This window comes from Cervus elaphus, unplaced genomic scaffold (genome assembly GCF_910594005.1).
Source record: "Cervus elaphus unplaced genomic scaffold, mCerEla1.1, whole genome shotgun sequence".
Taxonomy (NCBI): Eukaryota; Metazoa; Chordata; class Mammalia; order Artiodactyla; family Cervidae; genus Cervus; species Cervus elaphus.
The window spans coordinates 1,420-21,493 of record NW_025316765.1 but is presented as its reverse complement, the minus strand read 5'-3'; the positions used below and the strand labels follow the sequence as shown (position 1 = coordinate 21,493).

The 20,074-nt window shown below is 45.4% G+C and overlaps 1 protein-coding gene across 1 annotated transcript in view; it reads left to right on the top strand.

Moving 5' to 3' along the window:
• Positions 1-18,117, top strand: part of LOC122691380 (zinc finger protein 519-like) — a 32,833-nt gene extending 14,716 nt beyond the window's left edge. The window contains exons 5-11 of the mRNA XM_043897956.1: positions 3,005-4,293; positions 4,379-4,687; positions 6,962-7,042; positions 12,049-12,260; positions 14,609-14,705; positions 17,646-17,784; positions 18,002-18,117. Coding sequence (XP_043753891.1) covers positions 3,005-4,293; positions 4,379-4,687; positions 6,962-7,042; positions 12,049-12,260; positions 14,609-14,705; positions 17,646-17,784; positions 18,002-18,117 — 2,243 coding nt within the window. The remainder of the gene's footprint in view (positions 1-3,004; positions 4,294-4,378; positions 4,688-6,961; positions 7,043-12,048; positions 12,261-14,608; positions 14,706-17,645; positions 17,785-18,001) is intronic.
• The last annotated feature ends 1,957 nt before the right edge of the window (positions 18,118-20,074 follow it).

Here is a 20,074-nt window from a genome sequence, read left to right as displayed (position 1 = left end):
TGCATGATGTGCTGTACATATAAGATAAATAAGCAGGGTGACAATATACAGCCCTGACGAACTCCTTTCCCAATTTGGAATCCGTCCGTTGTCACATGTCCAGTTCTCACTGTTGCTTCTTGACATGCATACAGATTTCTCAGGAGGCAGGCAAGGTAGTCTGGTGTTCCCATCTCTTTAAGAATTTTCCACAGTTTCTTGTGATCCTCACAATCGAAGGCTGTGGTGTAGCCAATAAAGCAGATGTAGTTGTTTTTCCAGAACACTCTTGCTTTTTATGTGATCCAAGGGATGATGGCAATTTGATCTCTGGTTCCTCTGCCATTTCTAAATCCAGCTTGAACATCTGGAAGCTCACAGTTCTCACACTGTTAAAGCCTCGCTTGGAGAATTTTGAGCCTTTACTATTGTTTGAAATGAGAGAAATTGTGTAATAGTTTGAGCGTTCTTTGGCATTGCCTTTCTTTGTGATTGGAATGAAAACTGACCTCTTCCCGTCCTGAGGCCACTGCTGAGCTTTAAAATTTGCTGGCTTATCTAGTGCAGAACTGTAGCATTATCCTCTTTTAGGCCTTGAAATGCCTCAGCTGTTCTTCCATCACGTGCAGTGGCTTTGTTGGTCATCATGCCTTCTAAGGCCGACTTGACTTTGGACGCTGGGATGTCTGTTCCTAGCTGAGTGATCACACCATCGTGGTTATCTCGGTCATTAAGATCTTTTTTGTATAGTTCTTCCATGTATTCTCACCAACTTGTCTTAATATCTTCTGCTGCTTTTAGGTCCATCCGGTTTCTGTCCTTTACTGTTCCCATCTTTGCTTGAAATATTCCTGGTGCCTCTAATTTTCTTAAAGAGATAGTCTTTACCGTTCTATTGATTTCCTTCCCATTTAGGTCTGCACAGAGCAATCAGTAGAGTTCCCTCTTTCAGTCATAGTTTTAAAGTCTCTCTTCTTATTTATTTCTTAAAACTAGTACTTTATTAAGTTTATCTTCTTTGTATTCAGCTTCCTCAGACACTGTCTTGTGTGTCCTCAGTTTCTGATTAGTTCTCTGTCACTATCACTTATGATTTTTAGACTGAAGCATCTAATAGACCATTCTCAGAAACATGTGAGGCAAAAGGTCGAGTTACGAATTCCTAGGCACCTAGGATTTGTGAAAGTGTTTGCTGTCTCCACTTAAGAGGACTAAAAGCAGGAAGTAATCATTAGGTTGCCTATCACCTCTGAATTCAGTGGTGCTTGGAAGCTTTTATCTTGTTTCTTCCCCTATAACTTATTTCTTTGCCATCTCATTTGTCCAGCGTTCTGTTTGCGGTCTCTCTTTTGAAGGCTACAGGAACCTAGTTAGTCTTCCTTCTGGTGTCTGCACCTTGGTGGGTGAGGTTGGTCCCGAGGTTGGTGCCCTCATCCTCTTGATCTGGGCTTTGATTGCTGTTAGCCGTGACCAGAACCTGCTGTGGATATTCAGGGCTGTTTCCACATTGTTCTGTGGTTGTTACTGCCCTCTCTCTGCTGGTGCGTGCTCCGTGCATGGTGGAATAGTGCCCCCAGATCTGAATCTTAGCTGTGATTCTGATCTGTGGTGTGAGGCAGGTGGGACTGGAGCACCCCCACATGGAGAAAAGTCGCTGAGTATTACTCCTCTGGGGATGTTCACTCAGGATGTGCTCTGGTTCCCCCTCCCGTGCGTTCTGCAGGCCCTCATGTGATGTAGTGTTGGCACTGCTCTTGGCCCCACCTTAACCACGGGCATGATGGCACATGGCCCTGGATGTTCACAGATGTTGTTTTCACAAGGTCACCAGCATAGATTCAGTGAAGTCAGGTCCTGGGATTGCATTCAGCGTGGAGCTGGACCTGCTGTGGTGCTCTGGGGCAGCTCAGGCTCTGTCCTGGCCCAGCCCCCTTGTGTGGGAGCCCACAGAGTCTACAGCAGCTAGAGCTGCCCCTGCCCTGCCGGAGAGAGCGCTGGTAGGTGATTCAGATGCTCTGTAGGGGCTGAGGTTACACAGCCTGCCGTGGGTGTGAGACCGTGGCTTCTGTTGCTGCAGGGAGAGGTGTCAGCTTTTCTTCTTCATCCCTGGGGCCAGCTGTGCTTTCAGGTCCATCTGAGCGTGTGGGCAACTCACAGGTGTCTGCTCCTGAGCTGCCCCAGAGCACAGGAGTCTGCTGATTGTGGAGGAGGTCGATGGGGGAAGCCGTGGCTTGGGCTCAAAGACTACGTGGGTGGAGTTCTTCATAGTCCTTGGCGAACAGGTCCGGCAGAAGGGACAAGGGATGCAATGGGCTTCTTCTTTGGCCACCACTCCCCAATGCCACTCTGCTCTCTGGTGGTTCAGGCTTCCACTACAAGCATCCCGTTTGCAGAGCTCTTCCCACAGCCCCATCCCTTCAGCATGTTTCCTCACAGCCAACCTCAATCCTCTGCCTTGATCTGCTCTCTGAACCCCACATTCCAGCACCCAGCCCTTGTCTGCAGTGGTGGTCATGCCTCTCAGGCTGGGTGGACAGGGCAGGGGTCAGGACCCCGTGTGCAGGTCTCTCTCTGTCCTGCTGCCACATGCTGTTTGCCATGTTCTCTCCCACAGAGAATGAGGCTCTCCTTCTGTCCAAACTGAGTCCCCGATGAGGGGCTTCCCCTAATTTGGAGACCTCTTCTCACTTTCATCTCCCCACAAGTTTACAGGCCCCATCCCACTTTCTCTCCTCTTTCTTTTCCTTCTTCTCTTGTCCTACCTGACTCAGCAGGAATCTTTCTTGTTTCTTTAGACTTCGAGGGGTCTCCGCTAGTGTTCAGCTGGGCTCTGTGAGAATTGTTCCATTTCTCATTCATTTGTGGAGAGAGAGATGATGTCCACATCTGCCTATGCCTCTGGCATCTTGATCCTTCGTCTCTGTTTTATTTTTAAACTAGCTAATGGTCATCAATTTTCTCTAAATCTTTGAAGGTATTCACTAAGAATAGCAAGTAAAATTACTTGTTATTTGGTATCTTTCAGCTATGACTCCACAAGACACCCAGGATTTGATGCCGAAGAATCCAACGTTAGAAGATGTATTCCCAAAAGCAAACTTAGGAATATGTCAACTATTTCACCTCAGAACCTTAAATTTAATGAAAGCCTGGGAATATACGAGAGTATATGAAAGACAGAGGGGATGCTTACATGGACATAAAGAAATGGAGACAGTTACACAGAATGCTAACATTACTGCAAAAAGAAATGAGCAATGTGAGTCAAATTGGGAAAAACACCCACTTCAGTCTTCAACATCTGCCGAGACATGTAAGTGTTTAAGAAAAGATTTCCATCCCTTTTTGAAACATACATGTTCTCTAAAAGTAAACCTGGAAAATCTGGAAGGTAATCTAGTCTCTACTGCAAATCCTCATTCAGACAATTCTGAACTTAGGCTTCGACTAAACATACATTCAAGCATGTCTGAACACCTACAATTTAACAGTGAGTGGGAAAACACACAGTCTAATCATTTTGAGAGATCCGTGAGCAGGGGGTCATTTTTCTTCCCCCAACAGATATTTTCTCTCCATTCCAAGATATATCATGTTGATGATAATGGAAGAGATGCAACCCAACCATCATTGTTCAATACATATTGTGATGTGGTTAATACACAGCAATGTTGCATGTGCAATAAAATGAGTCAGACCTTAAGTAAGAGCTCCAGCTCCAATAATTACAAGAGTATTTTTGATGGACTGAGAAGGTATTCAGGCAATGAGCCTGGGTATACGGTTGAAGGAGACTCCAACCTTAAGAATCATCTGGGACCCAAATCTTCAATGAAGGATTCTAAACGTCATAAATGTAGAAATGCCTTTGATCAAATGTCAGGTTTTTCTCTCGATAAGAGTACTTGTACTGAAGAGAGGACTTGTACTGAATATGGTAAGGTTTCTAGTCAGTCTTCAGAACTTATTAAACCGCAGACTGTTCAGAATCCACAGAAAGAAAACAAGTGTAAGATATGTGGGAAAGTGTTTAGTAAGCCATCCAATCTAAATAAACATAGGGAAATTCATACAGGAAGGAAACCTTTCCAATGTACAGAATGTAGCAAAGCGTTTACAAGTCACTCAGTTCTTACTCAACATCAGGGAATTCATACTGGAGAGAAACCTTACACATGTACAGAATGTAGCAAAGCCTTTACTTACAATTCAAGTCTTATTCAACATGGGCGGATTCATACTGGAGAGAAACATAAATGTACAGAATGTAGCAAAGCCTTTGCTGTTACTCACAACGAATGGATCGGATCATCAGTGAACTCATACTGGAGAGAAGCCTTATAAATGTAAAGAATGTGGCAAAGCCTTCCATAGTCGCTCACTTCTCACTCGACATCAGCGAATTCATTCTGGGGAGAGACCTTATAAATGTAAAGAATGTAACAAAGCCTTTATCCATCGCTCACATCTTACCCAACATCAGCGAATTCATACTGGAGAGAAAGCTTATTGTGCAGAGTGTGGCCAAACCTTTATTTGTCACTCAGAGTTAATTGTACATCATCGAATCCATATTGGGGAGAAAGTGTACAAATGTAAAGAATGTGGCAAGGCCTTTATTACAAATTCGGCCCTTACTCAACATCACCAAATTCATACCGGGGATAGACGTTATAAATGTAGAGAATGTGGCAAGGCTTTTATTAAGGTTTCTGGTCTTACTAAACATCAGCGAATCCATACTGGGGAGAGACCATATTCATGTACTGAATGTGGCAAAGCCTTTGCTTACAACTCAACGCTTACTCAACATCGGTGAATTCATGCTGGCGAGAGACCTCATAAATGTAAAGAATGCAACAAAGCCTTTCCTCGTCTCTCACTTCTTACTCAGCATCAGCGAGTGCATACCGGAGAGAGACCTTATAAATGTACTGAATGTGGCAAAGCCTTTGGTTGCAAGTCAACGCGTGCTAAACATCAGCGAATTCATACTGGAGAGAGACCTTATAAATGTACAGAATATGGCAAAGCCTTTAGTCAGAGTGCCCATCTCGCTAAACATCTGAGAAGACACTGAAGAGAAACCTTAGAAATGGGACATGTGATGGAATAGGTTTTCCCTAAACATGCATCAGAAAACACAAGAGTTTATATAAGAAACCTACGGAGATGATGTAACAAATATGTAGAAAGGTATTTAATCAAATGGTAAATCAAAATAAATATCAGGGATTACATACTAGAAGACATGTCATCAGTCCTCTTTTCTGAAGTTTCTCTGCAGGAGAATGACTGTAGGGAGTACTCCATAGTTAAACACATAGAAAATGGATATATTAGCATGAATCGTGAGATGAAGGTTGATGGTTAGAACGTTCCAATTCTTAGCAATGTATGTATGCTTGTTCGTAACGACGTGAACTGAGATTATTTGAAGTGAATGTGATTCAGCACTCAAGTAATGCATACTATGCTTTGTTTCTGGTATGTTTGTAAAGCGAGGTTTTTGACGGTTTATTAAAGATTAGCCTTTTTATATTGTGTTGCAACCATTTCTATCTATCCTCCATTAGAAGATGAAAGGTACCATGATGTAAAATGGACAGTGACCATCTAAATGGAGGTGTCTGTCATTGATGTGAAATATCTGGAAGTTGCCATGATGTCAGTGATCTTTTAATCTTTCCATGTATTAAAGTAAAACAGAAGTTGCTGGTAAGGTTTCAATGGTAATATCCTTGATTTGTAAGAAGAACACAATGACAGTTCACTGCAATATTGATTTATTTTTATAATATCAATGCAAGTCATGAATATTACTGGCAGTGTTGAAATAAAGACACATTCTGTGACAACCTATAAATGTATTAGAAACCCTTCCTGGAAAAGGCATAAAATTAGTGCATACCATGCTTGCTAAGTGCTTCCTAGGCTTTGTTTGGTAAGCAGTAAAAATCACAAATCTCACATCATTACAACAGAAAGATGAATATCTCACTCTGTACTTTTGATCTGTATTTATTCATGGATCATACCGTGGATTGTAAAAGGTTTTATTTCAACTATGTGTTAAATTAATACATGGTTATTAATAACAGTGATTGGCTTTTAGTGTTTTGGTTGATTGTAATGAATGAAATGTTAACCCACCAGCTACAGTAACCTCTCCCACCTTATTTAAGGCTGTAGTGAGGAAACCACAACGAACTCGTTGGTAACACAGAGAGATGGCATATGTGGAAATTACTTTACTCACTGGGTTTAAACTTCTCATAACTTCATATATATTCCCTCTTTTCTGTGTTGTATCTCTTCTCCCATTTTTTAACTACTTGGATACTGTGATGGTTCTAATAGGAAGGATTATGCAGAGTATTGTTGACAATTTCCCTAAACTGCTCCATGCTGTTGCTGCCTCAGCATCTCTCTGGGGAGCGGGTAACCTGCAGTTCCCTGAACTCACAGAAGGCAGTCCTGTGAGCACCTGCACTAGATGACCATCTTCCTTGAGATCAGCAGTCTTGCTGAACCCCAGGGTCTATTCACAGGCCCCCCTTCAATCACACTGAGAGAGTCAGTTTCTAGGGAGGTTGCTAAGTCTGGGCGTCCTCAAGGAGAGAGGGATCTGGAATTCTCGAAAGAAAAAACGTTTTTCTTTTTGCCTCTACAATAATGTATCCTGCTTGATAACAGTCTCTGGAAAAAAAAAATCTGGCTAATAATGTTATCTTAAAAGGTAAATTATTGGGGTGGGTCTAGTGAGGTCTTTACAACCTTCAGAAATTCTTTTGATCCCCTGTAATAACTAATTAAAAGTATATAACTCCTTTGCTAACACTAGTAAGGGTGCATTCTTTCTGCCCCTTCTGATGTCTATGTCAAAAGCTTTCTCTGTCTCTTTTATACGTTAATAAAACTGTTATACAAAAGCTCTGAACTATAAAGCCTCCTCTCTGGCCCTGGATTGAATTCTCCTCAGGAGGCCAAGAATCCAGGCGTCTTTCATGGTTCCGCAGCAGTCTTTCATCTTGGGCGCTCGTCCGGGATTCTTCAGGACAAGGTGAGGATGCTTGGAGCTCTGCTTGTCTGTCTCTAGTGAACACGTTTCTGCTTCACTTCACTAACTCTGCAGTGTGCTTGTGTGAATGAACGAGATGCCCTGTGTGAAGCAAGCGAGGAGGCCTGCTCTGCGGTTCCTCAGTGACCTCATACGCCTTAGGGCAGAAACCTGTTGGGGGTTTATACCGACCTGCCAATGACAAGAGGCAGCCAATGTCTCTTTCGGGCACTGACTAGAAATGGGCAAAGCGTGTGGACCGAACTCTCCTTTCTCGGTCAAACTTTCCAGTCTCTTTGGCCATTTCATGACTTCTTGGGAATTAGAACGATTAACCTATCTGTCAAATCCTAGACTTTCAAGGGACTTGTGATCTATGCTGTTACTGTGTGCTGTTACTTCGCTCCCCCACTTGGACTGGTAGTCAGGAAGCGCCTAGCTTCACTAGGAATGGAAAGTCAGGAAGCGCCTAGCTTCGCCAGGAATGGAAAGTCAGGAAGCTTGATGGAGCTCTAGCTCCAAGAGCATCTCTGAGGATAACGGTTACTCAAATGGGAAGTGCAGTGGGTTTCTTCCTGTGGTAACACGCTCCTAGTGGACCACAGGGGACTTTCCAGGAGCTTTTGTCCCAACTCCTAGTTCTTTCTGTGGAATCATAATGAGCTGGAAGGACTGGCCCTAAGAACTCAGGAAGAAAAATCACTTTTTCCTCACTGGCGAGCCCTTCTCCATCTCTTTTGCTATCGCTTACACTGGTGCGATGATGCTTGGAAGGAACATCTCAGTTTTATGTTTGTATCCGTCTTATTGTGGTCAGGAATATAGTCAGGGTTGTGCACACACTCTCAGGTGACGAAAGTTTCCCCCAGAGGTCTTAGCTTGGGAGGCATTCCGGAAGGTTACTCTGATGGCACCCCAGGTGGCATCAGAGGCAAGCAAGGCATTAATGGCGAGGAGCTGGACATCAGTCAGGGACGCCATCAGGTCTGCCCCTGGTGCATCTCCGACCCGTCTCTGTGGTAGAACCGGCAGGGACGAGTGTGACGCCTGCGTCGGTAAGGGACAGACTAGGTCCGACCAAGGAAGGATAGCTTTGGAGTAAAGTCTGTCTACACCCCGATCTAGAGCAGGGAGGGATGACTCTGGTAGAAAGATGGCGCTGGTGGCTTTTCTTCTCTCTTACAGATGGGAGCTAACTATTGCAGCCTCACTCCTTTGAACTGTATCCTGAAAAACTGGAATAGATCTGATCCCCAGGGCTTAAAGAAGACACATCTGATCTTCCTGTGTGATACTGCATGGCCATGGTATCCTTGGAGGATGGCAAACGGTGGCTGGTTGGAGGGTCTCTTGATTATAGTACTGTTTTACAATTAGACCGGTTCTGTAGAAAACAGGGGAAATGGGTAGAAGTAGCATATGTGTTGTCCTTTTTCTCACTGTGAGGTATGCCGGACTTATGTCCTAAGAGTATAGATTTGACTGTGAAACCTTCAGCTCCCTCCTGTCCTCCTACTTTGCCCCCACACCCGGAACTCCCACCTGAGCAAACTGAAAGTCAGGGAACCGCCCCCCACCCCCCACCCCGGGAAGGTTTGCCTTGGTCTCAGTAAAAACCCAAACTGAGATTCAAACGGCCCAAGTAGAGGTCCAAACAACTCCTATCCCAGTACAACTTCAGACTGCTCTGGTTTCAATAGACTCTCAGACCACCAAAGTAAGAGAACCTCAGACAGCAAAAACTAAGGGTGAAATACAGGGTGAGATGGAGGACAGGAAACAGATAAAAAAAATCAGGTTTCTCCAATCTGTCCCTGGGATCGTATGCACAGAGCAGCCAGAGATGGTGAGGACAGCCACATAAGCTGTTGCCTCTTCATGAAGCACCCATCGGGAGAAACAATCAGTCTATGAGAGGTAATAAGCACTTTTCTTATCAAGAAATATAAAGAATCAAGGAGGATCTGGGAGACTATTTAGAAGACCCAGCAAAGTATATCGGAGAAGGCAATGGCACCCCACTCCAGTACTCTTACCTGGAAAATCCCATGGATGGAGGAGCCTGGTAGGCTGCAGTCCATGCGGTTGCTTAGAGCCGGACACAACTGAGTGACTTCACTTTCACGCATTGGAGAAGGAAATGGCAGCCCACTCCAGTGTTACTGCCTAGAGAATCCCAGGGACGGGTAGCCTGGTGGTCTGCTGTCTATGGGGTCGCACAGAGTCAGACAGGTCTGATATGACTTAGCGGCAGGAGAAAAGTATATTAGAGTTTATACTTAACTGAGAATATGTTATCTCAACAATTTAGGGACCAATCCCCTAAACAGCAGAAGTAGTTATGGAATGAAAACGACGTCCATTCCCCTTGGAAGCATAATTCTACTAAAAGAAAAGGAGGGAATGAGCGTTTCAATGTCAAGGCAGGTTGATAAGAAGTCCAGGGGTCCCCAAGGAGAGAGGGATCTGGAATTCTGAAGGAGCTAGTAAGAACAAAAGTTTTTTTTGTTTTTTTTTTTTTTTACCCTCTATATTCCTTCAGTTCAGTTCAGTTCAGTCGCTCAGCTGTGTCCGAATCGTTGCTACCCCATGAATCGCAGCACGCCAGGCCTCCCTATCCATCACCAACTCCCGGAGTCTACACAAACCCATGCCTATCGAGTCTGTGATGTCATCCAGCCATCTCATCCTCTGTCGTCCCCTTCTCCTCCTGCCCCCAATTCCTCCCAGCACCAGGGTCTCTTCCAATGAGTCAACTCTTCGCATGAGGAGGCCAAAGTATTGGAGTTTTAGCTTCAGCATCAGTCCTTCCAATGAATACCCAGGACTGATCTCCTTTAGGATGGACTGCTTGGATCTCCTTGCAGTCCAAGGGACTCTCAAAATTCTTCTCCAACACCACAGTTCAAAAGCATCAGTTCTTTGGCGCTCAGCCTTCTTCACAGTCCAGCTCTCACATCCATACATGACCACTGGAAAAACCATAGCCTTGACCAGACGGACCTTTGTTGGCAAGGTAATGTCTCTGTTTTTTAATATGGTCTCTAGGTTGGTCATAACTTTTCTTCCAAGGAGTAATTTCATGGCTACAATCACCATCTGCAGTGATTTTGGAGCCCCCCAAAATAAAGTCTGACACTGTTTCCACTGTCACCCCATCTATTTCCCATGAAGTGATGGGACCAGATGCCATGATCTTAGTTTTCTGAATGTTAAGCTTTAAGCCAACTTTTTCACTCTCCTCTTTCATTTTCATCAAGAGGCTTTTTAGTTCCTTTTACTTTCTGCCATAAGGGTGGTGTCATCTGCATATCTGAGGTTGTTGATATTTCTCCAGGCAATCTTGATTCCAGCTTGTGCTTCATCCAGCCCAGAGTTTCTCATGATGTACTCTGCATGTATATTAAACAAGCAGGGTGACAATATACAGCCTTGACGTACTCCTTTTCCTATTTGCAACCAGTCTGTTGTTCCATGTCCAGTTCTAACTCTTGCTTCCTGACCTGCAAACAGGTTTCTCAAAAGGCAGGTCAGGTGGTCTGGTATTCCTATCTCTTTCAGAATTTTCCAGAGTTTCTTGTGATCCACACAGTCGAAGGCTTTGGCATCCTCAATAAAGCAGAAATAGATGATTTTCTGGAACTCTCTTGTTTGTCAATGATCCAGTGGATATTGGCAATTTGATGTCTGGTTCCTCTGCCTTTTCTAAAACCAGCTTGAACATCTAGAAGTTCATGGTTCACGTATTGCTGAAGCCTGGCTTGGAGAATTTTGAGCACTACTTTACTAGCGTGTGAGATGAGTGCAATTGTGCGGTAGTTTGAGCCTTCTTTGGGGTTGCCTTTCTTAGGGATTGGAATGAAAACTGACCTTTTCCAGTCCTGTGGCCACTGCTGAGTTTTCCAAATTTGTTGGCATAATGGGTGCAGCACTTTCACAGCATCATCTTTCAGGATTTGAAATAGCTCAACTGGAATTTCATCACATCCACTAGCTTTGTTCGTAGTGATGCTTTCTAAGGCTCACTTGACTTCACATTCCAGGATGTCTGACTCTAGGTGAGGGATCACACCATTGTGATTATCTGGGTCGTTAAGTATTTTTTGTACAGTTCTTCTGTGTATTCTTGCCACCTCTTCTTCATATCTTCTGCTTCTGTTAGGTCCATACCATTTCTGTCTTTTATCGAACCCATCTTTGCGTGAATGTTCCCTTGGTATCTCTTAATTTTCTTGAAGTGATCTCTAGTTTTTCCCAATCTGTTGTTTTCCTCTATTTCTTTGCATTGATCGCTGAGGAAGGCTTTCTTATCTCTCCTGGCAATTTTTTGGAACTCTGCATTCAAATGAGAATAACTTTCCTTTTCTCCTTTGCTTTGTGCTTCTCTTCGTTTCACAGCTGTTTGTAAGGCCTCCTCAGACAACCATCTTGCATTCTTAAGATTGTATAAAAATAATCTATCCTGCTTGAAGACAGTCTCTGGAAAAACAAAAACAAAAACAAAAAACCTTCTAGCTATTCCTGTTATCTTAAAATATAAATTATGGGAATGCGTCCAGTGAGGTCTTTACAAACTCCAGACATTCTTTTGATTCACTGTAATAACTAATTAAGAGTATATAACTCCACTGCTAATAATAGAGAGGGGGCCCTCTTTCTGCCCCCTTCTGATGTCTATCTCAAAAGCTTTCGCTATCTCTTTTATACTTTAATAAAACGTTATTACACAAGAGCTCTAACCAGTCAAGCCTTGTCTCTGGCCCTGGATTCAATTCTTCTCCACTGGAGGCAAAGAATCCCGGCGTCTTTGTGGTTCAGCAACAACCTTGCAGAACCCTCACGGAGCTCACCAGAATCCTTTTCTTGGTTTAAACGGATTAATCCGCACTCAGCTTAGGGAGCCCAGAGCACTTCACCCAGGGTAACTTATAAAAGCTGAACTGCAAGTACTCATGTTTTCTTTGCCTGATTCTAGCTTTGACCTCTCTCAGGAATTTCCTCCCCTACAGAGGGGTCTCAGGTACGATGAGTGTGAGGCCTTGAGTTCAGGATTCCTGAACGTTGGTGTGGGGGAAGAAACATCAGAAGAAATGGAATTTGCTGATGACTCCATTCATGGCCCCACTGTAGACCTGCAGATTCATAAGTTCCTAGCGTGGGGACCTGACCACCAGGAATTTCTATTCATTGAAATGGTTCAGAAAGAATATTTAGGCGAGAGGTTTGCATCTGGTTTCCCACCAGGATCATGTGACCAGCGTTCGTAAATGACCTGACTGATGCTCTCCCAAGAGTTTTGTGTCGGTCAGTGTGCTGGGTAGGAAGTGCTCCAGGGGACTCTAAGGGGAGGCCCGGGTTAAGGACGTGGCTCCATCCGTGAGAGCTTAGGCCCAGTTTCAGTCCAAAGAGAGGCCGCAGGGTTGGTCTAGCTGGATTTGGATCGGGAAAGTCAGTCAGCTCACATCGTCCGTGTGAGCAGAGCATTAGGAGCTCTCTGTGGGGAGAGAACAATCAAGAAATTGGTTCATAGGCTGGTCTCCAAGCAGGAAGTGATTTTTCTTGAATCTCTCCTGAGGCAGAGGACAGGAGAGGTCGGTCTCAGCTTTGCAAGGTCCTTCTGTCTGTAGGAGCGGTGGTTGCAGGTTAAAGAGCTGTGTTGACGCCCTCCAATGCACTTTCCCAAAACTCAGAAGTGCGTTTGCAGCATCACATCCCAGAGGAGACAGAGCAGGAGGAAGAAGAGGAGGAAATGGCAGCTTCTCAGGTCAATATCCTGTCCTGGGCCTGGGACTGCATCTGCTTTTCCTCCTAAAATGCCCGCAATGGGAATATGCAAGCCTTTAGCTTTCTGCTCCTAATTTTTCTTCCCGGGGCATTTGTTATCATCTTATTTTTTTTCCATTTCTTCTTATAATAGTGAAGACCTGCCCTTTAGAGTACTTCCTTGTGTCCCAGAGCCTTTTCTCCATTGTCTGCATCCTCACTTTCTTTGGAGCATCATGAATTCTCAACATGCATAAGTGACTTTCAACTGTTGAAAATATTCTTTTAGTGAGAGATCAGCATGGGGAGTCACTCCTATCCTCACTCCCACTGCGATGTGATTTGGTGTTTGGATTTTAGGGACTTTGGGAAATGCAGTGATGACTACAGAAATTATGATTTTTACAATATGACATTTTGTTTTCAGCAAATATAGTCATGTTTTTTTCAATAGTCATACATGGATGTGAGTTGTTGTTCAGTTGTTCAGTAGTATCTGACTTTTTGCAAGCCCATGGACTTCAGCTCGCCAGGGGTCCCTGTCCTTCACCATCTGCCAAGGCTTGCTGAAACTTTCCCCATTGAGTCGGTGATGCCAAACAACCATCTCACCCTCTGCTGTCACCTTCTCCTCCTGCCATCAGTCTTTCCCAGAAGCAGGGTCTTTTCCAGTGAGTCAACTCTCCACACCAGGAGGCCAAAATTTTGGAATTAAGCTTCAGTGTCAGTCCTAGAGGTGAATATTCAGGATTGATATTCTTTAGTTTTGTAGCCACATGTTTCGGGAAACAAACTCACTCAGGAGGACAGTGCAGATACTGGAATGCAGAGTCTCCTCTTAGCCAGGGACCCTGACCGGTTTTCGCAAAAACCTTACATACCTGAAGTGTACGTGCTCAAACCCACCTCCCCAAATTCCTTGAAACTAGTCTGGACAAGGTAAAAGAGAGAAACGATTAAAGTTAACCCATGATTCAGGTGTCATAAGCCTGGATAGTTAAGCACTGGACATTTATCAATAGGCCTGTGGTCATACCCTGATAAGCATGATGGGATTTATGACTTTGTTCTGTTACAGAGATAATTAGCACATTCTTTTAGGTGGCGGACAGTCTAGGCACAAGTCCTGAGGCTCCTTCATCCGGGGTCTGGTTTTCCATTGCTATGTCATTTCCATCGATACTGAGCATATAGCTCAGAGTCCACAGTCCGACCCACGATGGACTCCTGCTTTCAAGATGGAGCCTGTTCTGTCTCTTTCCCCCTTCATAAGGACTAAGTTGATCTCCTTGCTGTCCAAGGGACTCTCCAGAGTCTTCTCCAGGACCACAATTTGAAAGCACCAATTCTTAAGTGCCCTGCCTTCTTTATGGTCCAAATCTCAAATGACTATTGGAAAGACCATAGTTTAGACTAGATGGACGTTGTTAGCAATTGATGTTTTTCCTTTTCAATACACTGTCTAAGTTTGTCATAGCTTTCCTTTCAAGAGGCAAGCATGTTTTGATTTCATGGCTGCAGTGACCGTCCACAGTGATTTTAGAGCCCAAAAAGAGAAAATCTGTCACTGTATCCACTCTTCCCCTCTATTTGCTATGACGTGATAGGACCAGATGTCATGATCATAGATTTTAATGATGAGTTTTAAGCCAGCTTTTTCACTCACCTTACTCACCTTCATCAAGAGGCTCTTTAATTCCTCTTCACTGTCTGCCAGTAGAGTGGTATCATCTGTATATCTGAGGTTATTGGTGTTTATGCAGGCAATCTTGACTCTAACACTAAAGAAACCTTTTCTAAATGCAGGTCTCTGAACCTGGGTGAACCAAAGGCTGCGATTCAGAAGCTACCAGTTATTTCCTATTTGGTAAGTGCTGACGAGCTGGGGCAGGTCGGGGGTGGGGTAAGAGACTGCCATCCACCACTGTTGTTCAGACTTTGGTCCTTGAATAGACTGATTCATAGAGGGTGTGAATTAGTGATCAGGGAGCCCCCTCATCCATTCAGAAGTCGGGGGATGATAGGCTTCTGTCTCTATGTTTGTTGTTGTTCAGTCACTCAGGCATGTCCAACTTTTTGAGACCCAGGGACTACACCATGCCAGGTTTCCCCTTCCTTCACCATCTACTGGACTTTGCTCAAAGTCATGTCCATTGAGACGGTGATGCCATCAAAATCTCTAGTCCTCTGTCGTCTCCTTAGAATCAGGATGTGAACAGTCAAGGAAGAAGGATTGACCCCAGATAGCTAGATGCATATGAAAGGAACCATTTCAATAAGTTCAGGTGCTTCCATCTTCCCATACAAGGAAGATCATTACATCTCTTCATGTGAGAGATGTTTTTCCTTTATGTTAATTGTCACTTTTAATATTCAGCTTACCTGCCCCTTCCTACAAACTTGTATATAGTGTGGCTCCTTCCTTGCTTCCTCAGCGTCGTCTGACTTGTGGTCACCTGACACACCGTCTCCTGGACTCAAGTTTGAATATTCCCACCAGATAAAACCTAACTCTCAACGTTCAGGCCACGTGTATTTTTTCTCAGGCTGTAGTTATCTCACTTATTTCTTAACACAGATTATTATTTCCTTTGGTGATCTTGAGATATGCATTTAAGGCATCATTTTCACAGGTATTTCTCCATTCCCATACACTCTTTTGGACTTCCAAGGTGGCAGTAGGACTAAAGAATCTAAGTGCCAATGCAGGAGGCCTAAGGGACATGGGCTTGATCCCTGGGTCAGGAAGATCCCCTGGAGGAGGAAATGACATTCCACTCCAGTATTCTTGCCTGCAAAATCACATGGACAGAGGAGCCTGCTGAGCTACAGTCCAAAGGGTCAAAAGGATTCAGACATGACTGAGCGTCTAGGCACATACATTTTTAACCTGAGTTTCGTTGCTGTCCCTGGTTTATTTTCAAGGAAATCTGTGATGGTCAAGAGAAAACGTTCAATTTTTACATGACCTCCTGCTTCTTCTGCCTCTGTGACTCAGCTTGCTCCTTGCAAAATCCATATCAGGTAGGTCTAAAAAATGGGGACTCACAATACTGGGAACTGGAGCTTATCTCACTCACCCTTGTCTTGCTCTTTGCAATCGCCCTACCAACTGCAAACCTGTAAACCTGCTTAATCATGCATGCAAACCCGCTTAATCATGCCTGTATGAAAACTCTTGTACCCCTTTGTTTGGGGCTCGGAGCTTGGAGGGTTAACTCCTCTGGGGCCACCAGTGTAATGAACTGGAGTTCTCCAACTCTCTGAGTGTGGTGCTTGGTTTCTCGAGTACTGGTTTCTGCAACATTTCTGGAGGCCCCAGCGAGATTCCAACCACGCTGGCCCCTTCAGCCACTGGACTGGTGACTCAGCCAGGTCAAAATGAAGGAGCCCCGAAATGAACAAGGAGGCGTGACACCTCATGGTATTCCCAGAACGTTGTTCCAACTTTCTGGATGGCCGAGCCCTGACCGGACCCGTTAAAGGGACAGGCCAACTCACCAGGAATGGCCACGGGGTCAGGTAAAGCCTGGGGCCAATCCCTAGTCAGGAGATCTTACCCCAATAAGCAGAAGAGACTGATCACCTCCTTGGAGCTTCCAGGAAGGGAGCATCAGATAGGCAGGCCTGGGGACTCAGGAAAAGGGCGGTATTGTGATAGGCTCTGAGTGACCTTGTATGCATGATTGCTGACTGAAGGAAGTGAAAGTGAGCTTCACAGTTCGTGGACTATGGAGCCTGAGAGGGTCCAAAATCTGCAGTTCCGTGAGGACCTCAGGAGGCTGAAAGGCGGTGCCAGTCTCTGGGGGACTTGATCTCTCCTGAGAGACTGGTTCGGGTTGGGGGTTTATACCGACCTGCCAGTATTAAGTGAGGGCTTCCCTGGCGGCTAAGATGGTACAGTGTCTGCCTGCAGTGTGGGAGGCATCTTCAGTCTCCCTCGGGAGAGTGGCCAGGCAGATGGAAAATGAATGTGAACGAGTGTGGCCTGATTGCCTCGAGCTTCAGGCTCGATTGTGTGGCTTCACGGCCTTCATGGCTGTGGAGTCCCTGTGGGCCCTAGCTTGCAGTTCCATGGCGACCTCATACGGCTCAAGGCAGTGTCTGCCTCTGGGGGACCCAGTCCCTCCCTGCGAGACAGATCTGCATCAGGGGTTTATACTGATCTGCCAATGCTAAGAGGCACCTAAGATCTGCCTTGGGGGGTGGCTAAGTGGACACCTAAATGGTCTCCTCTTTGGAGGGGGCGCCCACCCTTGTTTGTGTTTTTGTCACTGACTCCGGACAGGATACACAGGGAGGGAGAAATTATGGTTACTGGGTATTCTTCTGTCGACTGACTCCTTGAGCAGACATCTAAGATATTAGGTTTTCCTCAAAACGCTGCCAGGTAGATTAGATTTGTCAACATGGGTGGAAGTTCCTCTAAACCAACAGTTTTAGATTGCATGGGAAAGAACATTAAGAAGAGCTTTGGAGGAGATTTTGGAGTCAAGACGACCCTTAGGAAGCTTTGTAACTTATGTGAGCTCCTTTGGCCAGCCTTTGCTGTTGGGTGGCCACCAGAGGGCACTCGACCTGCCCACTGTCCAAGCAGTGCCCCAGGTAATCACTGGGACTCCGGGACATCCAGACAGTCTCCATACATAGACTCCTCGTTTCTAATAGCACAGACCCTGCCCCCATAGGCAAGATTTTGCCCAAACGGACAGAAACAGAGTAGGGAATTTGTGGCCTAATCACTCAGAAAAAAAAGAAAGATGGGGGGAAAGCCCTATATTCCAGGGAGATGCAGTAGAAGACCCACTGATGCCCCTGCCACACATTCCCCTGACTCCACAAGCCCCAGCACAGCCGGTGCCACACCCATTGCCAGACAGTCCACCTCCCTCCCTGTCCCCCGCACCACCTCACGAGCAAGACTCCAGCCCCGAGCAAGGAGGGACACAGCTCCGCTCAGCCAAACAGTCTAACCAGCTGGGGTATCAGCTGGGGTATCAGCCTGTCAGATATCACTGAGAGAAACTGAAGGTCCTCAACAAGGAACGAGGATGACTTAGTCCAGCCTGATCGCTCCATCCTCTATTACCAACCCCTCAGCACTACTGATCTCCGAAACTGGAAACACCATAACCCAGCTCCCTCTGATAGACCACAGGCTATGATTGACCTCTTGAGTCCATTTTCCACACCCATCAGCCTACATGGGCAACTGTCGCCAGCTCCTCATGTCTTCCTTCAGCACTGGGGAAAGGCGACGCATCTCGACAGAAGCCCAAAATGGCTCGGAGGACAAGCCCCTGCAGAGGTCTTAGATGTAGAAGGGTGGGCATGAGGAGCGATGCCAGACCCTAGACATAATTGGAATTTCAATATCAGAGAAGGCAAGAAACCCTGGGTTGCTACCGTGATGCCTTTCTACATGGACTTCGAGCAGGAGTCAAAAAGCCCACCAATATGTCCAACATTACAGCGATAATACAGAAAGTAGATGAGACGCCCCCCGATTTCTATGAAAGACTGTGTGAAGCGTTCCGGACATACACACTGTTGGACCCTGAAACACCTGAGAATCAACGAATAAACACTGCCCCTGAGGCTGAATCCTGCGCAGACATGCGACGGAAGCTCCAAATGCTGGACGGCTTTGCTGGGACGAATGCCACACGGCTTCTGGAGGTAGCAAATAAAGTCTTTGTGAACTGAAACCATGAAGTCCAACAAGAAACAGATGAAAGAGTGAAACAAACAAACAAACAAAAAGAATGCAACAGGAAGCAGCCCTACTAGCAGCGGCAGTGAGGAGCTCAGATCCAGTGAAACAGGCTGTTCCCGCGTGGAGAGGGGAAACGAAGAAGAGACCACCTCTATGCCACGACCAGTGAGCCCACTGCCCTGAGACCAGACACCGGAAGAATGAGTGCCCCCATCGCAGAGGGACATCTAAAGGGTCCAAGAAGTTCAGTCGACCCAGCACAGAAAGGTACCAGCCTAAGCCGGCCTTGCAAAACCTTATCGGCCTGGCTGGAGCAGAATCAGAGTAGGGAAGACCCAGCTCCCTGATCCTAGGCCCCCAGGAGCCCACGATCTCATAAGTTGGGGGCGAATCAATGTCTTTTACGGTGGATGCCGGGGCTGAACCCTCCGTGGTAACCACAGCTGTGGCTCTCCTCACAGGCTGATCAGCGACTATTGTTGGGGCCACGGGGGACATGACAGCCCGCTCACTGTGCAAGGCTCATGCGTGTCAGTGAGGGGGCCATCTAGGGACTCATGTTTTCTACTTACTGGAATGCCCCATTCCCCTGCTAGGGGGAGACCTACTGACAGAGCTGCGGACACAAATCACCGTTCCCCTGGAAATCCTGTGAGCCTCACTCTGGGGAGACAGTCGTCTCTGATGACAGCCATGACCGTGTGTCGTGAGCTGCCAGGACGTGCCCCGGCAGTGACAAGGTCACGGGTCGGGAAAGGAACCTGCAAGGCAGCTCTTCCCCTCGGGGTTGTCCTGGGGGCCCGGCATGTCCCTTTCTTCCTTCTGTCTTATTTTTGTTGGGCTTTCTATTAATTTTGGGGGATATAATATATAGTAATAAGGCCTCCCTGGAAAAGTCTAAGCCTTTTTGGAAATGCTCATGATTGCTCTGGCTCAGGACTTGACCACAAACATCATGTCAGAAAAGAAAAGGCCACAGGTATTATTTGGCTGCTTGCTTAAAAGATTATAATGTTCTAGAATAGAAAAGAGTATTTAGGTTTTAGGCATTTAGGTTTAGAAGTAAATATACTGCTTTAGTTTACTTGCTCCTTGGTTGAAAGGGTTGTCATTATTGCTATTTCCTCGTTGCTATTTGTTCATTGTTTCCCTTTCTTTAAACAACATGGGATATTACGGGTGTTTTTGTAGAATTAGAAAATGGGGTACATAGGATTTCAATAGAAGATTTATATTAACCAGCTTCACTGCCATTTTCTCACTATTAATAGAGGTGTTTTGCTGCTTTAGAGGTGTTTTTGCTGTTTAATAGTTAATCATTGTCAATTGAGATTTTGTGGTTTCAGGTAAAGAAAAATATCAGGGTTTTCTCATGGTAGTCTTCTCAGAAATGTCAAACATGTTACTGTGACCCTTCCCATGTATTGTTTTATTACCCAAAGAATTCATACTATATCTGGAATCTATGGAACACTTTTTCTTAGAATGAGAATGTTAGGCCATTGAGGCAAGAAGACTATGTATGGGACATTTAAGAAAAAAACCTGTAATCGGGA